Source organism: Numida meleagris, chromosome 19 (assembly GCF_002078875.1).
Source record: "Numida meleagris isolate 19003 breed g44 Domestic line chromosome 19, NumMel1.0, whole genome shotgun sequence".
NCBI classification, from domain to species: domain Eukaryota; kingdom Metazoa; phylum Chordata; class Aves; order Galliformes; family Numididae; genus Numida; species Numida meleagris.
In genome coordinates this window covers 6,109,116-6,135,686 of record NC_034427.1, presented here as the reverse complement: position 1 = coordinate 6,135,686, position 26,571 = coordinate 6,109,116, and the positions used below count along the sequence as shown (strand labels likewise).

The window sequence follows — 26,571 nt, the reverse complement described above, 5'->3', positions numbered from 1 at the left end:
ACACATTTATTTTTTAAATGACCACAACAGACAGGACAATGTTATGATTCCCACAGTTAACACATATGGAACTTTAGAACAAGTAGGACAGAGAAAACAGCACTTCAATCTTCCTCAAAAATAAACATTTATGATCTCCAAAAAAGGAAATAAATAACATGCAGCCTCAAACTTAAAAACTACCAAGCAGATAACAAAACTGCTAGTAACAGAGCTGTGAAAGTGGCAGATACACTAATATTTGTACATGAGTGTGGTATCTCTGTTTTACAGTAGCATAAAGTAAAACCTAAAATGTAAAAACAGGGCCATGGAGTTGGCCTGTCAATGAAAATTGCCATCAACATGATAACAGCAGTAGAGATAAAGAGCTCTGCCCTTTACAAGGTTAGGAATGGTTTTGGTTAATGGTTTGACATAGTACTGATGGAGCACCTTGTCCCTCTGATAAGTCTCCAACTACTCGATAAATATTTTCTCTATAGAACAGTGCTTCACTGAGGGCCACTTTCACCTGAGTACCAAATGCATCTGGGCTTTCCACTACATGCCCTGTGATTTAAATATAATGTCATAATCTCCCAAGACATACAGTTCTAATGTCAAGTCAGAAACACTCTGCAAATGCTGCAAAAGCAATATAGATTAGTTCAACATTACTTCTAAATATAGCACAGTGCTATGTACATAATTTAGTTGCATCATGTGTATTCATGGCTAGAGGCATACAAGGATAAAAAGCCTTTCAGAGAGAACAGAAGGCAGAAGAGCAGGGGAAGAATACATGTGTCTGCGTGTATATTTTTGCAAGTGAATTCAGTGCCAATTACAAGAATTACCATTAAACTGAAGTAAAGAGCTAGTTGTAGCAAATATGTCTGTACCACAAGACATAAATTAAGTGCATACAATGCCTAGCAGGTGGACACAGTTCACAGTTTGTGTAAGCCACTTCCTTGGCAAGAAGTGACTCTGGATTTTTGCCCAGAGGCCAGGTGCTCCTCACTGACTGACAGGCCTAACCTCACAGCACTTCCCCCATCAGCATATTGCTATATATTTTACTCTAGGAAGGAAACTTCACCCTAGAAAGATGCAGCACAGACAGGAAAATTCTTGGAAAAACAGCACTGGTCTGCTCAGTAAGCTCGGTTCCCAGTGCAGCATTAGCAGAAACTCCCAATAGATCTTTTCACTTTTGCTGGCCATTTTAAAACATTTCCACAGGGACTGATTCTGTTTGTTCTGCTTGGCTTCTAGCTCTTCTCTCCGCTGTCCAGCAACGTGCCGGTGGATCTCCCAGGGGACTCCACATTTGATTCACAGTCTCAGCTCTTTCCATTTTTTTTTCCTAGTTCAACATCGCATGCCCTAAAGTCAATAGATCCAGAGCTTGGTAACAGTACATTTGAGGTAACTGAAGTATTACTAAAACAAATTATTGAGTAGATATTTATATGAGAACTCAGGTTGTATTAGCAAGACACTTCATCATGATGTTTAAATAAAATTCTCTCCCTCTCATTCCCAGTTTTCTTCAAATCCAGATCTCAGACCTTCTGTATCATTCTGACTCACTTCCTGCCAGGAGTCTTGTTCTGAACTTCCATTCCTACCCAGGGAGGATCTGTAATTTGAGAAGAGGACACTGGCAAAATAGCTGAACAGCAGCGCCGGGCAATGTCATGATATGAAAATAAAATAATTTGACAGAACAAGCAATATTTACTCAGTATTTACACAGTGCTGTGCCAGACAAATTAGATCAGCTCATTCTGTAATTAGTCCATACATAGCACTTCACCAATGTAATGATGCTTGCTCTTCCAGCAATAAAGTCAGACCGATGAAGCTAACATCAGTATTCCTGCAGAGTGCTGATATTTTACTTTTACTTTGCTGTTTTACCTTTGAGTAATTTACAAAGGATAATACCAATATGTTTATTATATGAGATTTATACAGTCCTAAGTCAATCAGAATTAAAAGTTGCTTTCCTCCTAAAGCCTACAGGACACATCAGATTTTCAGCTGTCTCTCTCATACTTGTAAAAAATTTGCAAAACTAACATGTTGCCTAAACTCCCAAATTTGCATTTCTCATGTTTTCAGCATTTCAAAAGAACAGCAACACATCCAAAGAAAGCAGATACTTCTCACAGAAATAATTTTGTTAAAATCCCACGTTTCTATCAAAAACAGAGAGCTTTTCTTCGTTGTTGTTGCTGTTGTTTTGTTGGCACTGGGGGCTCCTTTCTGAAATCAGTAGTAGTCTGCTACCTTTGGTGTTGAATAAGAAACTCACATGACTTAGTACTGTAAAGTGCACCTTGAGATGTGCTATGGAGAAGAAACTAAAGGCAATTCAGTCACAAACTGCTCTGTTCTCTGTCATAATAACAAATAATATTTAACAATAGTAGCACGTTTGGAACCTAACAGGTTTTAGACAACCAGAAACACAATAGAATCTGAAAACCAGATTTTAAATCTAATTGTTCACAAATCCAGATATGACTATATGCATGAGTGTGACCTCTTCTGCCTGTACCTAATACTCACTGTTCCCACTGGCTGACATTAACATGTGCTTCTTGTGTGTAGCAACATTAAAGTCAGTCATTTAAAGAAGCTTATCATGCTCAGGCTTCAAAATTTGAGACTATATTCCGCTTAAAGTCTTTTAAACCATGTCTAGGTCAGAAAAGTCTACAATTACTAAATTACTAAAGTATATAGAAACATTGCAAACAACTTCTCCAAAAAAAAAAAAAAAAAAAAAAAAGAAAGAAAGAAAGAAAGAAAGAAAAGAAAAGAAAAGAGAGAGAGAGAGAGAGAGAAAGCAGCCAAAGTGAGAGAGCAGATGGGGGAAATATTTTTGCCAATCACTGCTTTTGACTGCAGAGTGAGAAATCTAACTGAGAGGAAAGACACAAATGAAACAGAGTTGTTCCCAGACCCTGGTGTCTGAGAGGTGGAAGACTCGGGGCTGGATAATCACTCGCAAGTTTTCCTGTCTGAGAGGTGATAATGAGACTTCATTCGCCATGCAAGCACTAGCTTGCTTTGCGCATATCTAAACTGACTTGTTACACATTCTGTCTTGCGCACAGAAAAGCTGTTCTGCATTGTTATTTTGCGTTTCATGTAGATAGCAGTGTAACTATTCAGATGTTATTCTAGAAAATTTGTATTCAAGTAAGTGAAACAATACTATCTACAGAAGATTTTGGTTACAATATAACGAAATTCGGTCAGCGTGCCTTAAACTGAACCCAGTTTAACAGCATCTGCATCTCACAGGACTTCTGCAGTTCCTCCTCTTAAAGCCATGCGTGTGCATCAGCCCTGATTTTTCTTACTAATGGGATGAACTCAGCCATAAGTAGAGCTATCATATTACTGGGAATTAAATTGTTAAATGACATTCTCTCTGACCTTTCAGCTGATCTTTATTTCACTTAATATCATGCAAGAAACTTACAGAATCATCAAAAAAAAAAAAAAAAAAAAAGTCCCTGGCTTTTACCATTACAGTACAAATTTTACTCATGTGTGTGGAAATCTTGTTTTTCATAAGCCCAGTTGAAGACATTTCCTTGTCTCTTTATTCAGATTTAAGAAATCTTGTTTCCTTTCCTCTCAGCAGGAAAGGCTTCCTCTCTTTGCTCATTACTGTATTCATTTATTCTTGATTTCTGTTAGGTATGCTTTAGAAGAATCTCCATTTAGACAAAAGGAGCTTTATTCTGGTTTTACCTCTTCTGTCTTATGCCTACTGGGCCAGAATTAACATGTGTAACACATCAAAAGTTCTAGTGAACTCTCTCTAGTCACACTTATTTTATTTAACCTTCATTTTCTTTATCCTTTCAGTGTTTCCCAAATACTTTATAAGACTAAATACTACTGGAAGAAAGGAAATAATAGATACTGAGAAAACTGAAGCAAGTTTGTGAGGAGAAATTGGGAGTATGGGACCATTTCTTTCTGTCTCCTCTTGATTCAATTTATTAAGTGCAAAATGACTTTTTCCATGCTGTTGTCTCTGCAAACCTTTCCACTGCTCACCCTTCTTGAACATCACCATCTCTTTGTCTTGTTGGCTCTTTTGGCTTTCTTTTAAAAACCTACATTTCAGTGCTGTAGTTTTATCCTGTACTTCATTACTTAAATTCCCACCTACCAGTTTAAGGAAACTTCCTATCCAATAATGTAGCAGCAGGACATTGCACTGGCATAGAAAGAGATGTAAACTGTTCTGATCTGATGTTAATAGGAAGCATGCTTAATTTTAAACTGAAATCATTCTGTAATTTGTTCAGCAGTTGTAACGGAACAATAATTTCCATCTCAGAGGTCATTCAAATTAAATGAGGAGACTCAGATTTACTGCCATCAGCCCCCGCCACCCTTATGCACATGAGTAATGTCAATGAATTCAGTGTGACTATCTATATAATTACCTTGCAAGCTTAATTTGTTGCTGTGACTTGATGCATACCTAACAGAAAACTGGTCTAAGCCTGAACATCATGTATGAGAGCAATTCCAAAAGTAATGCCTCCTGTTTTATTATGTTGGCACATAACGTCAGAGGCAGATGTTGGTGGTATGGCAGTAGAGGTTGAAAATTCCCACCAATATTCCATTACATTTTGTTGTCATACAACAGGTGGCAGCAGACAGAATGACATCTGACATGGAAGTGTGTATGAAGCAAAGGTGTGGAAATGAATTCCTCCATATTGAAAAAATGGCACTCATTGACGTTTACCAATGCTTGCTGAATGTTGATGGAATCCAAACAGTGGATGTGTGCATGGTGAGGTGGTGGGTGGCGAGTTTCAGCAGAGGTGTCAGTGACAGTGGATCACCTCTGCTGGTGCAGATTTTTACACGCATGGCATGCAAGCTCTTGTTCATCTCTGGTGAAAATTCCTAAGTAGTGGAGGCAACTACATTGAAAAAAACCCAGTGTTTTGTAGCTGAGCATTTGCTCTAACAAATAGTGTTATTCTGTTCTTTGTAGCTGCTGTAGTTTCCATGGAAATAAATAGGAGGCATTACTTTTGGAGCGACCTACACTGACTTCTGCCCCTCGAGAAGTGCATGGCAGGAAATTGGGCCCTGTGAGGATTTGGGTCTTTGAAGAATGAAAATACAGCTCTATCATAAGCCATCTATAAAGCACCAGCCATTCAGAAGAGAAAGCTTTACCTATGCAGCTTAAGGGGCTCTTTACGCCTGGGAGAAAGCAAGCAGAAAAGGTGCATTCTGTGGCAAATAAGCTATATCCAATTCAAAGTAACTTCTCTTTTTTTTTTTTTTTTTAAAAAAAAAAATCCTGAAAACCAATTCCAGCATAGGAAGAAATTCTTTACTGTGAGGATGGTGAGGCACTGGAACAGGTTGCCTAGTGAGGCTGTGAATGCCCCCTCCTTGGAAGCATTCAGGACCAGGCTGGATGGGGCTTTGAGCAACGTGGTCTAGAGGGAGGTGTCCCTGCCTATAGCAGGGGGTTGGAACTGGATGATCTTAACGGTCCCTTCCAACCCAAACCATTCCATGACTCTACAGTGCCGAGTCTACACAGCAATATTTTTCTTCAGTTTGTAAAGGAAGGAGAATTTTTTTCAGGTCCAATCCAGTTGAGTATTCTGGAAAAAAAGTTCAGATTTTTTTCTTTTGGACATATTCACACAAAGTTTTGGCCAAAAAGAAGATTTCTCAAGAATACTGAATTTCTGAAAACAAAGGGGCCATAACTGACATTTTTTCTATTCTCAATGCAATTTTGTTGGAAAGAAGAGCTGCAAGAAAAACAGTTCTGCCCTTTTCCCTTCCATTTTCAGTCTAAGACATTCTGTGTGCTGTGTTCTGGACCATTAGTGTTTACACCAAGTTTCATCTTCTGTGGCAAAGAATATTGACCTCCTCCTAACTTTAATCTGCCATTGGCTTCCTGTTGTGTATGATGTTACAGCATTTGCACCATAATTCAAATGAAAGTCTTTTCTGATTGCATGAGTGATACTGTCAGTTTAACAGCATTTTCATTGCCATGCTTACTTTAAATGGTGTTGTGCAAAATCAGCATGTGGGGTGAAAGAAAGCCCTCTATGATAATATCAATAAGGTAAAAAAACCTCTGATTTCTGTTTTCTGATGGGACTGCTGTAATTAATTACTATTCTGATAGAGCTGGGTGTTGTTCTCCTGGAATGTCTTTGTCCTCCAACACTGTGAGCTCACAGCCCATGCACTGACCTTATATAAATTAATGTAATTTCATGGACTGCATCCAGCACTGATGCACGTAGTGGTGTAAGTCTATAGTTTCACAAATTGCTTTAAACTGATTTGCTTTAAACTGAGTTGCTGCCTAAGGAGGCAGTCCCATCTTTCTCTCAACCTTGTCCTTGCCATAAGACCTTCCATCTCTTATGCCAGCAGTAGCTCTTAGGGGTTGTACACGGAGCCAGTCAGGGAGCAAATCTTTCTGTAAAAAGGGACCTTTTGTTGTTTGTCTTCCACTTAATTTCCAGCTGGATCAGCTGATCTGTTACTGTCACAAAGGAAGTGGTGAAACCATGCAGCAATGGAGAAAGGGGATAAAGGGTAGCCTCCACTTAAACTGGCATAAGTCCAATCATGAAACCAAAGCCCAAGCTACATGCAGGAGTAAATTTTCCTAATTATGTAAATTCAGCCCCATGAGTATAAATTACATGCACTACAATAACTATGAAGAGAGTTTTACTGTTAATACAAGATGTGCAGAGAGACTGCAAAGTTATGTGTTATGACAAAGCAATCTATTTTGTGCTAATCTGATATCTAACCCTTACAGAAAGGTCTTTTGTTTATCAAATGCAGACCTCCTTTTCTCTTAATATTTAGTGGTGAAGGGTTCACGTATCATTTCACAGATGCATATTAGGTTACTAAAGTCACTCCATATTAAAAGAAAAATATTACCAAAATTGCAGGTGGAGAAAATAAAAAAGCAGAAATTACAGATCAGCTCTAGTACTCTTGAGGCACTGAATATCAAAGCAAGAGCTGGTGCAGCACCACATTGTATGAGGTCTTGTTACTTTCACTTGCACCAACACAGGAAGTAGGCCCCAATGTATTCAATCATTTAAGCATGATCTGAATTTAAACACATTAATTTGTTCTCATTTGTTCTCAGCAAACATCTTAAGCACCTGTTGCAGCTGAAATCCTGGGGACAACAGTTTGCTAAGCTATTGCCAGTCTCTAGCAACCAAAATCAGGATCTGCTTCTTCAGAACTATTGAGGCGCATGGGAAAAAGCAGAGAACAGAATGAGGTAACTGAATGAATGGATGGATGCCTGATGGATAGCATGTATTTAATTTATCTAATAAAATTATTTTTATTTGATGTTCAAATATTTGTCCTGCGAAGGAGACTGATTTTGTTGTTTTTTGTTTGATTGTTTTTCTAGCCTTAGCTGTGAAACTCATGCAAGTTTAGAAGTGGCTGTATAATTCTGGTGTCCATCTCTTCACTTATTATAACATATGCACTAGTTGTACTGACAAAAAAGGTGGGTGGCTGTTTCTGCAGGAAATCAACAGGACAGAAATGCAGTTAGGAAGAAGTCATTCCTAAACAAATAGCTCAGGGCAAATACTTGTAACACAATCTGCAAAACTTCCAGCAGCCTCTTAGTACTGCTCTAAACAACAAATTTCATAATAATAATTTTTTTTTCAGGGAAAAAAAAAAGTAATTTCAAACTCATATATGTTTTCATATGGAAAAAAAAATCACTTGGAACAATCCCAATTTAATATTTAATTTACCATTTAATCAAAATCTGACAAACTTCCAATTTGCAAACACAAAAATGTTACGTATCATGTAACATTGCATAGGTCAGGAATCATAAAAATGCTTTTTGCATATTACTTAAAAACTGAACTACTTAAAAATATCCCGAGTTGCACACAATCTTTTGATTAATTAAACCAAAAACTGAGTTCAAGAGCCCAATAAGGACCCTTAATCAAATAATCAAAAATTGTGTCAGGAAAGAGCATCATGAAAATCTAATTACATACTTTTTAGTGATTAGTTTTAAGTAGGTGGGTATGATTGAGTAATAGAGAAAAAGAAATTGTGGTAAAGGAGGTGAATGAGACAGTGGAATACTGTCAAAAACAACCCCTTTGCAGAATGTCTTCAGAAATTTGTATCTTCACTTGACTACGGAATGTTTGAAATAAAGTTTGCTTCCTCCTCAACTATGCATTTCGAGTTTGACTTTATGGTGTAAATAACAGGCTGTTTTCATTGTGGTGTCTCTCTGTTAAATGTAATGGTAACAGAACGTTTTACAAAATCTTCTGTTTAACTTCTAGGATATAGTTTAAATATCTCCTTCCTTCTTCTCATACACTGAATCCTTTTCATCACGCTGTTCTGTTAACCTTTGGTTTTAGTTATGAAATATGTAGGTACATGAGGACTCCAAGGAGCAAAGCAGGCTTCGGGCACTGCTATCTCGTTGCACACTAAGACGGTCTGAACAACAGCATGGTTAAAATATTAATAGCTGACTGGAAACTCGTGTGACATTGTGGGGCCCCTTTGAGTGAGTTCTGTAAGTCAAAGACAGGACCTGTGAACTCCTGAATTCTGGTTTTGCACATGTTGACACAGTGTTCTTGGGCAAGCCACTTCAGCTGTCTATATCTCAGATACCCCATTTTCAAATGGGCATAATAATACTTACCTTCTTCTGCCATACACTATGCCTCTAATTAAGTGCTTTCAGAGTTTGACTGAATGTGTGCACAATATTATCCTTTAATCAAAGAGAATGCCACCCAGCCCTGCCTAGCAATTCAGTTTCTTTGTTCCTCATGCTCACTCTAAGCCTCTCTGTATTTGTCCTGTGGAATTCTGCAGTTAAGTTACCTGAGCATTTTTCTTCTAAAATTATTTTTATGCTGATGGTAAGAAAAGGAAATGCAAATGCTCCACTAGCAGCATAGGTTCCTGCAGAGTGAGAACCTGAGAAATTATTTCTTCAAAGCTCATCACAAACAACCTATCTATACCTTGCTATAAGATAAATCATTTGTAGAAATCTAAGGGATTAATTCTCAGCTAGAATAAATCAGCAGTGGCTTTAGTGAAATCACTAAGCTACAATGAATTATATAGGGGTAGGTGAAAGGTGATTCGTGTCCACTACACACAGACCAGAATCTGATTTCAATTACGCCGGTGGAAATCTCCATTCACCACATTACTTTGAGTGAAGTTTCCAGAATTACTCTGCATATCTACAGATACAGTGACAGGTTTTAAATTAGCTGTTGCCATTCAATAAACTGTGCCTGGAGTCAGAGCTTATTCCCTGTTCAGCAGCAGCCATAAAAGCAAGCAGCATTTTAGAAACTATATGGAAACAATAGACAGAACATCATGGTACCGCTGAACAAATCCCTGTCGCACATACACCTCTAATGCATTGCAGAAACCCATTACTACCATCTCTAAAATGATGTAGTAGAACTACTAAAAGAACAGAGGAGGGCAGGAAAGGTGATCAGCCATATGAAATGGCTTCAATATGAGGGGAGACTAGCGTTTTAACTTGATGTAGAGACCACTGAAAGGGAATGTATGAAAGGTCTGTAAATTCTTAAATAGAGACTAAAAGGAGCAGGAACAGTGATTAAGCTCTACTTCTCACAATACCAAAGTTAAGGTGCACCCAAATTGCCAGGTCTGAAGTGAAAGAAATTGTATTTATTTATTTATTTTCGTACAACTCATCATGAAATGTGGAATTGATTGCAAAAGGATCAAAGAGTTTAGGTGTGTGGGAGAGGCTTTGGGAGAATTAATTGGGTAATAGGGGCCATGGGTGACGATAAAAGCAATGGTCAAGATACAGCTTCTAGGCTCCAGAAATCCTTAAGCCAGGTAGGTCATACACAGGGGATGAACACCAAAACTTTTTGAGAACCACATTTCTACTGACTGATTTCACCTGTAGACTAACATTTCCATACTGCTCAGTGCAACTGAGCTGGAGTTTATTCAGCACCACAAAATAAATAAATAAATAAATAAAATTACAAGCTTCATATAAATTACATACACAATGTGTACACAGATAAAGGGTCATGCAGAATGTGTAATGCACTGAATATCTGCCTGAGTCATCAAGCCACTTTGAAACTAATCATGAGTGGCCATTTTCTGATAAGTTAAAATGGGGATTTGATTCAAAATATCCTAAAGTTAGCAGAAATAACACCTGATAACTTAAGCAAATTTCAGAACATATGCTTTGGGGATGAATGATGAACAGATACTTCTTTCAGAATGGAATAACAATAGTTAAAGGAGAAAAATACCCCCACAAAAACAGTGAGGAAGAGGTAGGTCAGTAACATCAGATCTTCCTTGCTAAGGCTAAAAAGTGTAATTGCAGTTTAAATTAACAAATTCTACAATCACACTGAATTTCTGAGTCTTATACTACAGCAGCCTTCCCAGAGCCTTCAGCAGGGCCTTCACAAAGCCAGTAATACTTTCTCATACATGAGGGAATACAGCCACTATGGAGACAAACACAACTGATTATTGGTTTTTTGGTATTGTGATCACACAGAGACCTTAACACCTTGGTGATACCGTGGTAGACAATGTATAAATATAACAGCTCCAAACAATTTACAAGCACATGTAAATTAATTACATCTTCATGAAAGATGGTGAATTTCGTAGTAATTGATATGTCACTCTCCTGATAATTGACTCCCTGACTGTTTTACAAGGGAGCAGCATTTTTGTTTGGTTTTGAAGTGCTCACTTGAAAAAAAGTATTGGCAACAGAATTTCTCTTCAAGACTGAACAGCAGTTGTAAACTTCCTTTTTAAAAATACAAAAAAAAAAAAAAAAAAAAAAAGAAGAAGAAAAAGAAAAAAGAAAATAAGCAATAAGGAACAAATTCAGCTGATGCCTTATGCGGTTAATACAATATCTCTTTAAAAATAAAACAGCAGCTTCCTAGTTAATTACAGATCTTTGCCTTAAAAATGAGAAGCTATACCAGAAACTAATAAAATAGCCAGACTGAAATAAATACTCTCTATATGTCTGAGATAATTTGAAAGGAAATAAATTCAACAGTAGTTAATTAAAAAAAAAAACTAACAAACAAAAATGCACTTTACAGTATCAAAATGATTTTTCTACAGGTTAAAAAAAAAAACAAAACCTATTTCCACAAAGAGTAAAAATCTCTCTTTAATTTTAATGAAAACTTTTTTCTTAACATTTTAATCTTTCCAGTCACAAGTAGTATCCTTTTAAAAAGCCTAACGTGGTAACGCCTCTTCAACACACAGATGTTGACAATAAAGCTTTAACATGTGTATGTAGATCACACACGACAGAAACAAAAAGGCACACACGTTACACAGTAGTCCAAGCATTGTTCAGATAGCATCCCACTGATTCTATGATTGTGTCCCATCTCAGAATTTGCTGAAGAAATGAAGTGCTTATGAGACTTTTGAAACAAGCACAGGAGCCACAGTTAAAAAATCATTAACTTTCAAGTTATCAACTTTCTCCTTCAGCCACAGGGTGGGGGCGCAGCTTTGGTGATGCTGATTTTCCCTAGCAGAATTTTGTTATTTCAACTGCTAGGATCTTTTAGTTGATAGTCTTGTCACTTGTCCCAAGCAAAACAATCATCTGGTTTTTAAAAATACAACAGGAGACACGGTAACTAAAAATATGAAAAAGCTGTAGAGAAGAGAATAAAAGGTTAAATGTAACAAACCTGAAGGAAAAACAGTGAATTTAGTCTAATCTGACCTGTTCTGAAGACTTTGCTTCTCTGTCCTTGTCTCAGGCCTGTGCTGCGGTGCTCTTCCACATCCTATGGTATCTTGCATACAGCTCACATCTGTGCAAAACCCAGAATTATCTCCTGCTGTTCCCTTTCCCCCATGTTTTTCCCCCTGACTTCCTACAGTTAAGTATATACAAGCTTTCCAATAGTTTTTGTCCCATTTTGAGCAATCGTGTTTCTGACTGACTTAGAGTGCAGGCAACATATCTTGCTGATAAGGTTGCAGAAATAAAGTGGTATTACAACATGTCACAAGAGTCATGTTTATGGAGGTGCACATTGCTCACCTTGACCTGAAGCTACACCAGAAGGAGACCTGGCAAGCTGATAAACCATTATTACCTGATACAGACACGGTCCACATCTAGGACTGAAAATATCTCAGATATTTTCTTCATGCAGCAGACATGAAGCCTGCTGCAACTATACCTTAGCTGCAGAGCTGGGTTTTCATTTCGTGCAATATGATATCCATGAAGATTAAATCACAATTCAGGATGACAGTTATGTATGTTGGATTCCATTATTCTCTCTTAAATAGAAAACTTAATGCTTTGAATAAAGAGATTAGTCATGACAGAAAAATGTTACTGTCAAGTTAAAATACCCAAAGAGGTATTTTGTTTTAGCCTGAGGAAAATTATGATTTATTACATTATTTGTGTTTGTGTTTAAGGTAATAGATAAGTGTCTCTATCCTTACGCCACTTAAAGGTTCACATCATTAACTTCTTTAGAATTTTCTGTTGAAACATTTTTTCTTCTTAATTCAAAACCCTGGCAGCTTTTTATTACATAGTACAGTGGAGACATCTGAGAGAATCTACATAGATTTTAATCAGTTTAGCTTTCTGGGAGTCAGCGGACACTGTCTTAGAGGACTCTCTCTACCATCGTATGGAATTTATCCAGTTCACCTCTGCTTTTGTGCCTTTGTGCCTTGTGCTAACTTTGCATAAGCAGTTACAACAAACTTAAACATAATATTTATGATTTGCAGCAACACTTACATTTCCTGTATGTATTCTGCATCGGCATGGAAGTATGCAATTTCTTATTTCTGCGTGTCTGTGTACATTCTGGTGTGCGTATTCCCGTAAGCATCTTTATGTTCTGGAGTGCTGTGTTTGTGTATCAGCCCCTCAGTTCACCACAAGGGAAGAAAATACGTGGATTTGGGTGCATTTCTCTGTATGTGCAAGTGTTTGTGGTGTGATTTCTCCCTGGTGAAGCTGTGTGAATGCCTCCACTTTCAGAGACGTGTGCGTTTGTGCACACCTGTGTGCACACCTGAGCTTGTGTGCAAGTATACCTGTTCTGGTGCGTCTGCTCACACCAGGCCACGTGCCACGAGGGGTCTGAGTGTGTTTGGTGTGGGAGTGCACCGTGTGTGTGGTGTGTGCAAGAGTGGTGCGTATCTGGGTGTGGTGTTACTGTGGCATGGTATGTCTGTGTTCAGTCTGTGTGTGTGAATAGTGTGGGGGTTGATGTAGATGCGTGATATAGCTGTTGTTTGGGTGTGTATAGGATGTGAAGTGTCTGAAGCACAAGTGCTTATGAGGAGTGGCTGAGGGAACTGGGGTGATTCAGTGTGGAGAAGAGGAGGCTCAGAGGAGACCTCATCGTTGTCTACAATGCCCTGAAAGGAGGTTGGAGTGAGGTGGGGGTCGGTCTCTGCTCTCAGCAATAGGATGAGAGGTGATGGCCTCAAGTTGCACCAGGGGACGCTCAGGTTGGAAATTAGGAATAAATTTCCTCTCAGAAGGAGTAGTGAGGTGTTGGCAAAGTCTGCCCGGGAGGTGGTGGAGTCACTGTCTCGGAGGTGTTCAAGCACCGTGGAGATGTGGCACAGAGGGACATGGTGAGTGGGCTGGGGTCTCTTTCACCCTTAATGATTCTGTGATTCTAAGTGTAGAGGAATAGAGGCGTGTGGTGCAAGGGCTGTGTGTGAAGGCAGTGTGTGCGTGCGTACTGTGTGTGAGCGGTGCGCTTGTGAGGGGTGCGTGGACAGAGGGGCAGCGCAGGGCGGCTGTGAGGCCGCGTTCCCGCCGCGCGGTGCCCGCGAAGGCCGCCCTGCCCGCAGCCCGACCCCCACTCGCGCTTTCCCCTCAGCCTCCCCCCGCCGCCGGCCAGGCCGGGCGTCCAGGGGCAGGGCTCCACTGCCTTCGCCCGCCCCGTCCCGCCCTCCTCGCCCGCCTCCCGCTCCCCCTCACTCCCCCCTCCGCCGGGGCTTCCCTTCCTCTCCTCATTCAGCGCCGCTTCCACCGCCGTGCCGCTACCTCGTTATGTCCCGCAGCCGGGCTCCCCTCGGCGAGCGGCCCCAGTAGCGCCTCCGGCCGCGGGCGGGGCAGGGCCGAGTGGGCGGCGGGGGAGGGTGCCGTTACTCGGGCACCGCGCGGCCATGGGGGGCTCCTGAGGCGGCCGAGGAGAGCAGCGGGGAAGCGGAACGCCACCATGGAGGCTCCGCCGCCTCCACCGCCGCCCGGCACCCTCAGCGCCTCGGAGCCCGCGGGCTGCCCCAAGGACACGGACCGCCAGCTGCGCCTCCGCCTCTGCGTCCTCAACGAGATCCTCAGTACCGAGCGGGACTACGTGGGGACCCTGCACTTCCTGCAGTCGGTGAGCGGCCGCGCGGGCGGGGGGAGCCCCCTCGGGGACACGGCGGGAGCGGGGCGGGCGGCGCGGCCTCACCGCGGGCGGCCCGGGGGCTGCGAGCTTGTCCCGGCGGCGGGGAGCAACTTGTGGGAAGTGCCCGGGGCCGGGCCCGCTCCGCGCGGGGAGAATCTCTTCTGCTCGAGAGGCCGACGGCGGGGGATGCCCGCGCCGTGCGGGACGCAGAGGCACCGCTGGAGAGTCAGCGCTGTCCCTGCGGCCGCGGGGTGACAGGGAGCGATCCGGGGATGCGTCGTCTTTTCGGAACGCCGCGTCCCTTTTGTTGTTGCTGTTGTTGCGGAGTTGCTCTACTCTTTGTTCTCGTCGCCTGTTATTTGTAAATAAATGTTAGATATGTATTGCTTTAATGGTAAACGTAAACATGGGATCGGGCAGGGTGTGTCTGTGCATGTGGAGGCAATTACACCGCCCTCCGAACGGGCTGGTTCAGAAGTGAAGCTCCATCTGGATGTTTCTTTCTTCCTATAGTGTAATTCATCAGCATACCACCACAGTCCTGCAAATAACTCGGAGAGCCTGCAGTAAAAGTTAGTAGATAACAGATATACTGTAAAAAGAGAAGAATAACCTATTTGATCGCACGGAGATCAGCAATGAAAGTGAGGGAAGTCTCTGCAGAGATTTCTGAAAGATTGGTCAGGGCAGAAATTCGTTCTGGTGTTTTGCTAGATAAGTGCTAAACCCTGATTCCATCTAAATGGCTTCAACTCTGGGCCCTTTCTGCGTCGTCTTTCTGGCCAAGTTTTTGTTTGTTTGTTGTTTAAACCCTATTTGTCTTCAGTGTTTTTCAGAATCACCCAAGTGGCAAACTGTCTAGTATAAAACACAAATGGAAAGGAAGTGGTTGCTTTAAGAACAGTCTCTACTTAAATCCTCCTTTTCTCTCTCAAGTAGTTGAACGCTAAGTCTGTAATTTCAGAAAGCTTCCAATTAAAGTGTCATTTGGCTTCACGTAAAACGAGTATTCTGTCTAGCTGAAAGGAGACTCTAAAAAAAGCCCCATCCTATAGACAAAATAATAACAATAATAACAAAAACTCAGAAAACTCCTCTGTCCTAAGTACTGAATTTGAGATTTTGTCAACTACAGGCTGGAATGCAGACACAAGCCGCATGTGTTTTTAGCTTCAGTTCCAACAGCTACATGCATTCACAGTATTCGTAAATGGGATTTGCACAGATTAAAAAAATCAGAACGAAATAAATCCCTAAAAAAAAAAAAAATTATTGATTTATATTCTTCGACATGGCAGTTTGCATCAGAGCAATAGTGTGTAATACACCTTAGGTGGTGGCAGGAGAAGGTCTGTGCTCTCAGGATGGCGCGCATGCAGCAGGAGCCCTCCCTGCTCCATGGATTGGCTGCAGTATAATCTGCAGGGGTTGATTCTGATAGCGTCGCTTTACTCCCCCATGGAGTTTCTGTTTCGGTATTTATGTTTGAATAAAGCACTAAGGGATGGGTTCTTTCCTATCTCCAGGCCTTGGTTTAGAGCAGCATTCACACGCAGGGTTAACTTAAAGCGTGTGTTGAAAGTTCCTGTGCTCTCCCAAATAACAAGAAGTTTCTTCAGTCATTGACCTAGTTCTTATAGGCTGAAACTCTATACAGCTGCTTTCAGACAACTGAATGGTATCGACACCAAGGAAAAGAGAATGAAGACGCGCTGCTTTTTGTAGAGGTAAAAAGAGCAGTAGTGGGAAGAAATTTTTAAAAATAAAATTTGGAGTGAGAAATATTTCCTGCATAGATGTGGTGGAAGGCCTAAACTTAATGCCTTCTGACAGTACCACAGAGTGTTCTGCCCCACACTGGGCAGAGGACACGGCATGCGATGAGTAATGTCATCTGTATAGTCACTGGAGTTACAGGCAGTTATAGGGCTAAAGTTTTGCCACATAACACTAGCAAAAGTAATACTGTAGCTCTGGGATACTGTATTCTCAAATCTACTTGTGCCTCACAAATTAAATTTGCTTTACTCCCATTAGTTTTTATTTATTTATTTATTTTTCCTGAGTACTCTGATGTTACTGCATAGGAACTGCAGCTCCTGCCCCACGGATCCCTTTCTTATCAGCTCATGTGCTGCGTGAGTTGCACTTACCCAGTGCAAAATAAATGTGAACTGTTCCACTTTCTGAGGTATGATACCTAGTTAATGCTCTAATATGGTTATGTGATATTAGTCTTTTTTATTTAATAGTATGAATTGTACTGAAATTGATTATTTTTCCAAAAGTTGCGGAAGCAGTTTTTTGGCAGCAGCAGAGAAGAGACTGCAGTTCCCCTGCGTGGGCAGCTGCAGTTCCCAGATCTTACGGAAACTTGTTCCTATTGAACACGAGATAAAACATGAGGGGTACAGGTTCCTTTGCTTGAGAAAACTCGATCACTTTGACGAATAGCAGAAGGCTAAATCTCACATCTTTCAATCATCAGAATGAGCTTTCTCTAAGTAGGATGGGACAGTTGTGCTTTAGAAAATGGTTAGGTGAGGGAGTTTGTGTTCCTTGTTAAATATTTGCTATTGAAGCTGCAGTTCTCATTAAGTATTCTCAATAAACAGTGTTTTAAAAAGCAAACAACTACATTCTATGGGTTTATTCACGGTGCTGAGCTTGCTTGCTAACAGAAGCTTCCACGTGTTCCCTAGTAATGTAAAAGAATCTCCTAAGTATTTGATGCTATGCATTTGCAAATAAGTCAAAACAACTAAGAGTATTTTTGTCCTTTTCAGAAGACCGTATTAAAAGAAAGGTTTCCTTTTCCTTTTTGCATGCTTACAAGTCTTTCTTTCCTAAGCTACAAAGGAGGTAGATTCCCTGTGAACACAGGGACTTAAACTTTCTTTTATTTGCGTTCCGTAAAAGATTATGGTCTTTATTTTTGCTTCCATGGATTTGTCATGTGGGTATTGTGAATGTTATAGAATATGAGGTGCCCTTTTCTCACCATGAAAATAGTGTTAGACACCATGAAAAATATTTTGCTGTTGGTTTTTGTACTTAGAAGTAAAAAGATGAGTAAAACTAGTCCAGATGTTTACCTCTTTAAATAAAAACAATAGTTTCTAGAATCTATTAACCCATACTTCTAGTAATTATCACAAAAGGAATTGTATCTGGAACGTTAACTTACATGTCCCACATCACTACAGCTAAATGAGGTTATTCAGTGCATTAGGTTTAATACACCCAGTTCCTTTTTCAATCTGCACATTGCTTGTAAAACATTTTCACTGACTTTTGGACACAAGAAGGCAGTCCTGGTCAGTTTTGTTCCTGTTTGGTTTCTGTTATTCCTGTGAGAAGTTGCTTTACAATAGTATGTTTCAGAACTGTGGAGAGAATGCAACGCAGTAGCTATTTGCTATGTTTCGTTCCAGATGTTGCAAGATGAAGTGATCAGTTCCAAAGGATATAGCTGTTTTTTAAACAGAATCTAGGTTTCATATTAAAAGGTAGTATGGTACAGGTACGATACTCAGATATACCACATGATTTTGATAGTTCTACTTTTGGAGTCTAAGCATCAAGATGAGGCCTTGTCATACTGAGAAAGGGCAAACGGTTTTCTACCAGCCCACAGCTAGTGATCTGAAGTTGTTATAAATGTACACGTGCTTTACTGTGTCCTATCTTATCTGCCATTTTGTTAGGCATGTATGATGGTGCGGAAGAAATGCTATGTAAATCATAGTATTAATAGATAATACTGTAGTTATGCAGGTATGCTGCTAACTTTATTTAAAACGTCCTTATAAAGGCCCCTCATGCAGACAGGTTTTTTAAAGCAGCAAGAAGAACTGCAGGGAATGGATGAAAATATCCTGCTGCTAACGTCATTAAAGGACTACTGATCAAATGAGAAACAAAGTGGAAAATTGTCTGAAGCTAAAGGAACTTGACTAAGAGCTCCTGATGGAGTAAGATAAGCTTCAAAGAGATAAAGGCAAATAGTTCTGTTGTAAGTCTCTGAGATCATAAACCATAAGGATTTTAGATCTCCAGACTTCAAGATTCAATTAATCCTTTGCCTCCTTGCAGCCTCTTTGAACTCTCTGCAATTTTGCAGAGATGTTTACATCCTATATATCGTCTTGTAAATACTTCTTTTTTTTTCTGTGGCAGACCTAAAACAGGTGATGATTTTGTTTGAGTGACCAGTCTGATAAATGTTAAAGTGTCCTTCTGGTGACATCATTTTGTTTGCATGCTGAGGTTGGTGGTGAAGTCTTTGGGTGCTGAGGTGTAATGTTGGTGCATTGCGGCCTTTAAGCTTGCCTGTTGTCTGGGTATCTGTTCTTCCCTACATTGTACAAAAAAAAAAGGTGCTGCAAAATTCCCTGAGGGGGGAAAAAAATACTGGTATTGCAATGATTAGAGACTGTTTTTCAAATGGAGAGATGCTTCCCACACACTCATTGTCCATCGTTCTAAAGACAGATTGAATAGCGGGTATGCAACAGTTACATGCCAGTACTTAGAGGTTTGGTATAGCAGTTTGTAGGTGTAATCACATTAATTGCATGTGAAAGTGTAGTAACAGTGATTATCTAACACACTAGCTTGCAGTGTATTTTGTTGCATGCACTTTCTTTTTTTCTTTTTGCGGTCCTTTAATTTCACTGTACGCTTGATTCTAACCTGCACACGCAGCTGCCACTACTTGGTCAGGTAATTGCAAGTACATGAAACCAAAATGTGCTCTGCATTGTATACAGATATGGCTCTTTCATCTCTCTGAAGAGAAACCACCAACTTCTAAATTCTAATACCAGAATGACAGAATGTACTTTGCGATTGAGCAATCGCTGTGTTTGGTGGAGGCATGAAAGCAGTCTGAAAGTTGAGCTGTCCTTATCAGATAGGTATCAAGTTGGATAACTAATTGTACCGGGATTATTTTTAGTTTTGAATATTTTGGCATTCTTTATTTTTATATGAAGACTAGAAGTCTTCTTCCATCTTATCTGTTGTGTAAATGTTTCATTAGGACACGTGCCATCAGATAAATTAACCCACATCCTACAGACTCAAAATATTTGTTATGCTCCCTTTTCTTGCTTGCTGTGTAGTTGTAATTGATCTAGTATCTCTGGATTTTGCACTCCACCCATCTTGAAATATGATAAGCATCATAGACCTTTTTTTTTTTTTTTCTTTCATATTTCACAATCTTGTTTGCATCTGAGATTAGGGTGCTGATGCTCGGGCAGCAAACAGACCATTTGTCTCATCTGTGAGGTGTGGCTTCCTGTTCTGCCCCTGTTCTCTGCATGTTTCACCCTCAGCAGACACAGATATGCTCTGGTTCTCAAAGGTGATCTGTGTGATTGGGTGATGTTGGTCCTCTGCTATGAGACAGCTAAAAGAGCAGCTGGGGAGAAGAAGGAGTTGTTAGAAAGAGATCTTAATTAACTTTGCTGTTTGGTTGCTTTAATTACTCAGATGTGCTCACCTACAGCCAGTTGTTATGGTTGCCTATGATCAAGATTTTCTACTGTTAGATCTTAACAACAGGAGATGTTTTTCCTTAAGGCCCAGCTCCTGACACTTCCAAATTGAGCAAGATGACAGCTTTAATTTTAAAGGGCAAGTTTGTATCGCTTGTGGTTGTAGGGCGTGAAGAACATCAGCAAACCATAAATGCTGATTAGTTATTTAGGAGTTCATGTTATGACTAAAATTGGGCCGGTAACTTTTAGTAGAAGTTTTCTTTTTCAGGTTGTGTTATGCAAAATCAGCTACTAAAGGCTGAAATGCAAGCAGACAAAAAAGTTCTTTTGCTCTGGATACAAAGAGAATGTGAAAAAAACAGTCTGTAGGAAGTGAAACAGAAGTGAAAAGCAGAAAATCAAAACAAAGCAAAGAAAGCTCTGAAAATATTTATTCATCCTTAGGCTCAGAGAGAAGAAAGTCTCAGCTGGTGTAAAGCAGTGAAGCTTCAGGGATATCAGTGGCGTCATTTTTTTGTAGCAGAGGATGTTGCTCATAATATTCTGCTCTAAACTGAGAGTTTTATTGTGGAGGGAAGGAGTATATAACAAAGCACTTCACTTTTCTCTTTGCACTGATGAAGAAATTTTTTTTCCCCATGCATTTGCAAGTTTCCTTTACATCCTATGGCAGTCATTTTTCATGCCACGAGTATTAATTCTTATTTCTTCATGCACTGAAGATAAGGATCTTCATAGTTTTTACTTTTTTGAAATGCCAGCAAATAAGCTCTTCCCCTTCCTCATGCCTTTTTCACTGAGGCTTTACAAACCAAAGGTGTTAGGTGTGCAGCAGATTTTCTTAATAAAAGACGTTATTTTCACATTTTCATGGAATATGAACAGTGAGAAAATACCTGCAAATCCCCTGTTTAGTTTCACCACTTTGCTGACACACAGGTGAGAACTGAACCCTTCTCTTTGTTTCCTTTAGCTCACTGGGGGCTTGGTGGGCATCTGACCCTTGTTATCCTTTATCTCTCTACTTTGGTCTTGTTACATCCTTCAGAATGCAGTCTTTGACCTGACTACATCTCTCTCTTCTCTCAACTGCAGAGATGCCATCAATCAGCCCTTCTGCCATTTGTCCCTCCCTCTCGCATCGGGGTGCCAGTTGTTGTCTGAACATGTGCCGTGATCTCTGGGGGAAGGGAGAGAGTGGCTGCCCTGTGCTTTTCAAAACTCACTTGTAAAAGCAGTCTGGGAGCTGAGTAAGTGTACAGGAGGGACAGAGACGCTGGGCTTTGGTAGGAAAGGGCACATGAATCAAAAAGAGAAACAGGAATTGCAGACAGCCAAAAGGATTGAAGTAAATTGGTCCATATGTAGCTGAACACATGGCTGACTTTCACAGTTTTTGGCTGATTTTTGCAGAAGGCAGATGGATACCTATTAAGGGAGCTTGTTTATCCCTAAGCATAGGGGGTGGTTTATCCTGATTCTTAGGTGTCCTTAATATTAGAAACATTTTCCTAATGCCTACTGTAATATCTAATCTCTGTTTTTTGCAGCAAGGACAGAGGTGGTCTCTCTTTTCATCAGTCTCTCAAGTATTTCATGGCTATTATCACATTTCTTTCAGTCTAGATTTAATTGTTAAACTTTTTAACTCTTTTCCCATGAACTATTTAATTTTACCTCTGATAATTTCTGTTCTGTTTGGATTCTTTACTAATCTATATATTTCTCAAACTCTAGTGCTCAAAACGTTGGTATAAGACACAAGTCTCTAGCTGTTCTGGGTTCTTGTATGTTCTGCAGGAGTATCACAGCAGTATTAAGAATGTTTTGCCTCAATTTGTACTTTTATCTGAGAACAACACCTTGATCATACCAGTGACAGCAGCCAGGTGTCTGTGCAGAGGATTTATGGGAGCGGTTTGATATTTAGACTTCTGGGATGTATCCTGGAAAGGCAACACTGAGCCTTCCTTACGGGGAAGAGAGTGATGTCCTGAAGCCAGCTTCCCTCTGATCAGATCCTGGCCTTCCCAGAGGCTTCCTACTCTGGAAGGGTAACTAAGGCTTGAAAAATAGCAACTCCTGAGTGCTCTGTCTGCCTGCAGGCATCCAGATGAGTCCATGAAAGATGAAGCTGTCAACAAATTACTTGTTTCTGTTGCCTGCCTATTGTTTCTTTTTTGCACTTGCAAGAAAATATAAGGGAGTATATGTGAATTTCCCTATTTCCAGCTGCAAAATCACTTTTCTCCCTTTTCTATTTTCTTTTTCTTGTTTTTTTTTTAATTTCCAGCCTCAAATTGGATCCTCAACCTGCAATGAGAGTTTTCTTGGTAAAGGTCTTGCAGTGCTGTAGTAGCTTTTAAGATGTAAATTGCTGTGTAAGTTTTGATTTAGGTGATGCTTGAAATCTCTGTCCAGTGGCAGTCTACAATGGTGGCTGACAGAGAGAGTACCCACATCTGCAAAGCAGATCCTTCATTACCTGCAAAGACTACCATTATTCTTATTATTTGCATTAAGATAGGATTTAGTGACAAAGCCTTGCAGAAACCTAATTTGACGTCTCAGATCTTGTTGGACCAGGCCTCTCCAGTGTCAGAGGCTTTCAGATCTCCTACACTTAATCTCTCTGCTTGAAGCTCTTGAAATTAGGAAATGGAAAGAAATCTTGTGAACTCCTCTACTTCGTGAAGATTTTTCATTTGCAAGTAGCAATTGTCATGCTTACAGAAATCTGTCTTGTGCATCAAATCTTTGGAATTGTTCTACGTGATTGTCCCTCCTAGTTTTTTGACTTGATGGCAAGGTTCCTCTGGAGATGTCTTTCCGACTGATCCTTTTGTTTTGTGCTTTAGAGGACATGATGAAAGAATGCGTAGTTCATTCACAGATAATGCTGTTGTTTATTCCTATCCTTTTGGTATTGTGATGGGATTCTTAATTCATATTTACAGAGCAGTGTTTCCATTAAATGCCCTGAATTGACAGATGATTTCTTGATTAATGCAATCAGTAAAGTGGTACTGTTTCAGAGTGCATGAAGGCTGTTTGAATTAAGGACCTAAACAGTGGGGGTTGTAATTGTGGCACAGGATGGCTGCTATTTCTTCCTCTGGGGTGACTTCAATTCATACCCCCTCCTTCTCCATTCTTCTCTTTTCATTTCTGTCTCAGTATTTTACATTGTGTTTTCAACTTGTGTTGAGGCAACCAGTCCTGCTTTCTGAAAGGGTGGAATGGAAACACCATAATCTTATCTATTTGGAAGAGTTCCCATTTTGCAGTGGGAATGACTGCAGCATTCTCAGCCTTTAACAGCTAGAAGAAAAAAAAAGACTTGAAATATGCAACAATGTCTTTTTAATCAGCTACAGAGTCTTCATTGTGGTGTAATGTGATTCATGCAGGGCTATCTCATACAGAGACTGAATGCCACCTCTTACTTTCATGCTGAATCTAGCTGAGGTTTGAATGGGGATTACACCTACAATATGCATAAGAACTGCAGAAAATCTTGGACTTAAACGTTGTTGCAGATGAAGACTATTGCTTGATTGTCTAGCCTAGCCAAGCCTGATTCTGCACAGATAGTAGAGTCAAGCTGCAGTGGATGTTCAGATCTTCAGTCAGCTTGAGCTGGGACAGAACCTCGGGGTGGATATCTGAACTCAAATACCTGGCTCCCTCCTTCACCCTTCTGTTGAAGCCACTCAACTGAAGAGGCTTCAGCTCCCTTTGAACTGCGTATCTCAAGACTAGGCTAAGAGAAAACAGTTCTGTGGGGGGAAAACAGTTCCTTCCCTCTTCCTAACGAGCCCTCCTCCTTAGAAGAATAACCGATTGCTTACACAGCTGATAGCCATATGTCAAGCCACAAGACGGTAATTGCCCAAAACTGAATGAGAGCTCTGGTAGGACCCTGCAAACCTAATGGCAGAAAGACAGATATTGACCATTCCTGCCATCTTGATGCCTGTGTGCTGCTAGCACAAGGACTTGCCACAAACTGGACAGCAGTGCCACTCCCAGTAGTTCCAGGATCATATGTAATTTTATGTCCTATATTGCTGGGTTGCAGAGAGGGCAATAGATTTCTACACCTGGATTGTTTAACGATTAGGGGATTACTTGGGTGATGGGACAGTAGATCTGAGTTAAAAGAAACTTTGTGTTCATGTAAGGATATTGAGTCAATCTCATTGCTATTGCCATTGCTATTGCTATTTTATAAAAGAATATCAGCTATACAAACTTGGCTGCAACCTAGCTGACATCTTGTGATTCATTTGAGTAAGTTTTCTGAACACTTCATTCCGACTTTCACTGTTTACTTCTGGTTTTGCTTGTGGTCACTTCTTGTGTCAGCAGGTTAGTTTGTTGATTTCCAAACAGTTTAGCTTATGTAAAGTGAGGATGCTTTTATTTTTTTAAATTAGCACTGTCTTTTAGTCATTAAAAATATTCAGATATGCTAGCTATCACTCAGTTTGCTCAGTAATAGTTTCAGTTAAAAATAATAATTTATAAAAAGAGAAGGCAAGCTAATAGGCAGGTTTCTGATTGTATGTTCCCTGTGAATTCATTAGTTACACTGTTGCCAATCCTTAAGAGTTACAGCCAACCTTTTCAGGGCTTCTTTGAGTACGTCTTAGGAAGTACTTCTTTGTTATGGGTGTGAAGCTCGATGTGAGTGGGCTGGGAGTTTGACTTGCCCGAATCAAGTTGCTGATTTGGATGTGAACCGGCGTCCCTGCCAGTGATACCAACCACATGTCCTTTCTGATGTGTGGGCAAACTGACTACTGGAAGGTCACACTGCTCATCCCTCCCCTGAGAGGGCCACTTGTGAAGAGAGAGGCAAGCACAGCCCTTTACAGCTGCTATCCCTGACTGCTGAGGTTGCCACCAAGGAGTGGTGCGTGTCTTTGTGGTGTGAACAACTTATTAAGAAGCAGCTTTGAACTTGTGAGACCCATTTTACACCGGAACTGCTGGATGGCTGTCAGATGTTTACCACTCCTGTATTTGATAAAATGGGCTTAGATTTAACTTAAAAATTAAGAACAAAGCCTAATGACATCATTCTCATCTCCTTATACATTTGCTTATCTACAGAAAATCACTTAAGTGATAACGCTTCTCCTGTCTTGAAAGTTTTGTCTGCTCCTGCGCCTGTCATCCTGGAGTGAGTAACTTGGAACAACTTATCATAGGATTCATGAGGGAAATATGTGTAAAGAAAGAGAAAAACATTAAAGGTTTCATCCAGGGATTATTTTAGAGGCTGAGGAAACTGACAATGAGAAGAGTTCCCTGATATTCAAAGTGTGGTGTGTAACTGGTGGACGGCCTTGGTTTGGGGACAGATGCCCGACAAGAATTTGCATTTTAGTGAGTTCTTATCTCAAATAGGTGGGCGGACTTCAGCTACACAGCAAAGTCTCTGGTCTCAAGGGACTTTCTGTCTAATCTGACAACTGCTTTGAATTCGTCACCTTGCAGGGAGCCATTTGCTGTTAACCTCATCGCTGGGTGGCTAAGGAAGCCCCTTTCATTTTGTTTGAAGGGGCAGTAACAGAAGGCTGTAAAACTTTTGACCTGGTGAAATGTTTTGGACCCTGAAACCTGATTCTTAAGTAGAATCCAGGTTGTTGTGGGAACAATGGACAAGCCTGATGTGGATATATATCACTGGGCTGCGGACTATTTCGTATGTAGGTCACAGCAGGGGAAGATATGGAGGCATAACTTTATCTTGATCTCGTTAGAACTGATCGGTGGTTAATGCCTCACATTGTTAAGCAAGAGACTTAGGCTACAGATGTAGTAAACAAAGCATTGCCAGGCTTCATTCCGTGGCCCTGAGGCCAGCTGCCTCAGCCTGCTCTGGTCCTGTCTGACTGAGCTCTGCTCTTTGCGAATTAGGATGGCTGCTTTCAGAGTGCCCGCTGAGAGTGGTCCCTGCCCATCCCACTGCTGGCACCGTGCCTGGGAATTGTTTGGGACAGCATGAGTGGGCTCACAGGGTGTCAGGCGCTTCTCTAACATTCTTCTAACAGTATTCCAAGGCTCAGGCCAGGGTCCAGCACTGTTAGCTTTAGGACAGATTTAGCCTGAGCTCCCACTCTAGTCTGTGGCACAGCTGAAATAGGACTTGGGTAGGACAGTGGTGCCTGTGGTGGACACCCTGTTGTTATGTGGAAGTTCTAGTTGCCAGGCCAGAAGTGTCAGAAATCCATTCTGCCAGCCTTCCTTAGCTAGTTTCTATCACTACTGACTGTTGCTGTCATTGCCTGGTGTCTTTTGTTTCCTTGGTCTGTGGAGGAGGGAACAGAGGAAATGTGACCAGAAGGGGTGGGGGCTGCCTCAAGGCAGTGCAAAGGGGAACCAGACAACAATTACCTAATTCTGAGTGTCATTACTGACAGTTGTGATCTGAGTCTGAAAGCACATTGGTCCTTCACATGAAGTGCTGCTTGCTCATTTCTGTTTTATTTAGTTCCCTTTTTATTGTG

The 26,571-nt window shown here is 40.7% G+C and overlaps 1 protein-coding gene and 1 long non-coding RNA gene across 6 annotated transcripts in view; one reads left to right on the top strand and one right to left on the bottom strand.

Moving 5' to 3' along the window:
- On the bottom strand, positions 1–14,282 carry LOC110408062. 3 transcript variants are annotated; one of them, XR_002444142.1, is made up of 3 exons: positions 14,198–14,282; positions 11,882–11,972; positions 1–1,627 (listed from the first exon to the last, which is right to left on the bottom strand). It is a non-coding gene; the product is annotated as an uncharacterized LOC110408062 (long non-coding RNA). The 3 variants fall into 3 exon arrangements; XR_002444143.1 differs by lacking the exon at positions 1–1,627 and adding an exon at positions 9,274–10,927; XR_002444144.1 differs by lacking the exon at positions 1–1,627 and adding an exon at positions 11,337–11,758.
- The window catches only part of PREX1 (phosphatidylinositol-3,4,5-trisphosphate dependent Rac exchange factor 1), a 153,343-nt gene continuing 140,883 nt past the window's right edge, over positions 14,112–26,571 (top strand). For 2 of the 3 annotated variants that reach the window (XM_021416450.1, XM_021416449.1), the window contains exon 1: positions 14,112–14,537. In XM_021416450.1, the coding sequence (XP_021272125.1) occupies positions 14,373–14,537 (165 nt within the window). In that variant the 5' untranslated portion in view covers positions 14,112–14,372. The remainder of the gene's footprint in view (positions 14,538–26,571) is intronic. The other variant, XM_021416448.1, reaches the window with a different exon arrangement.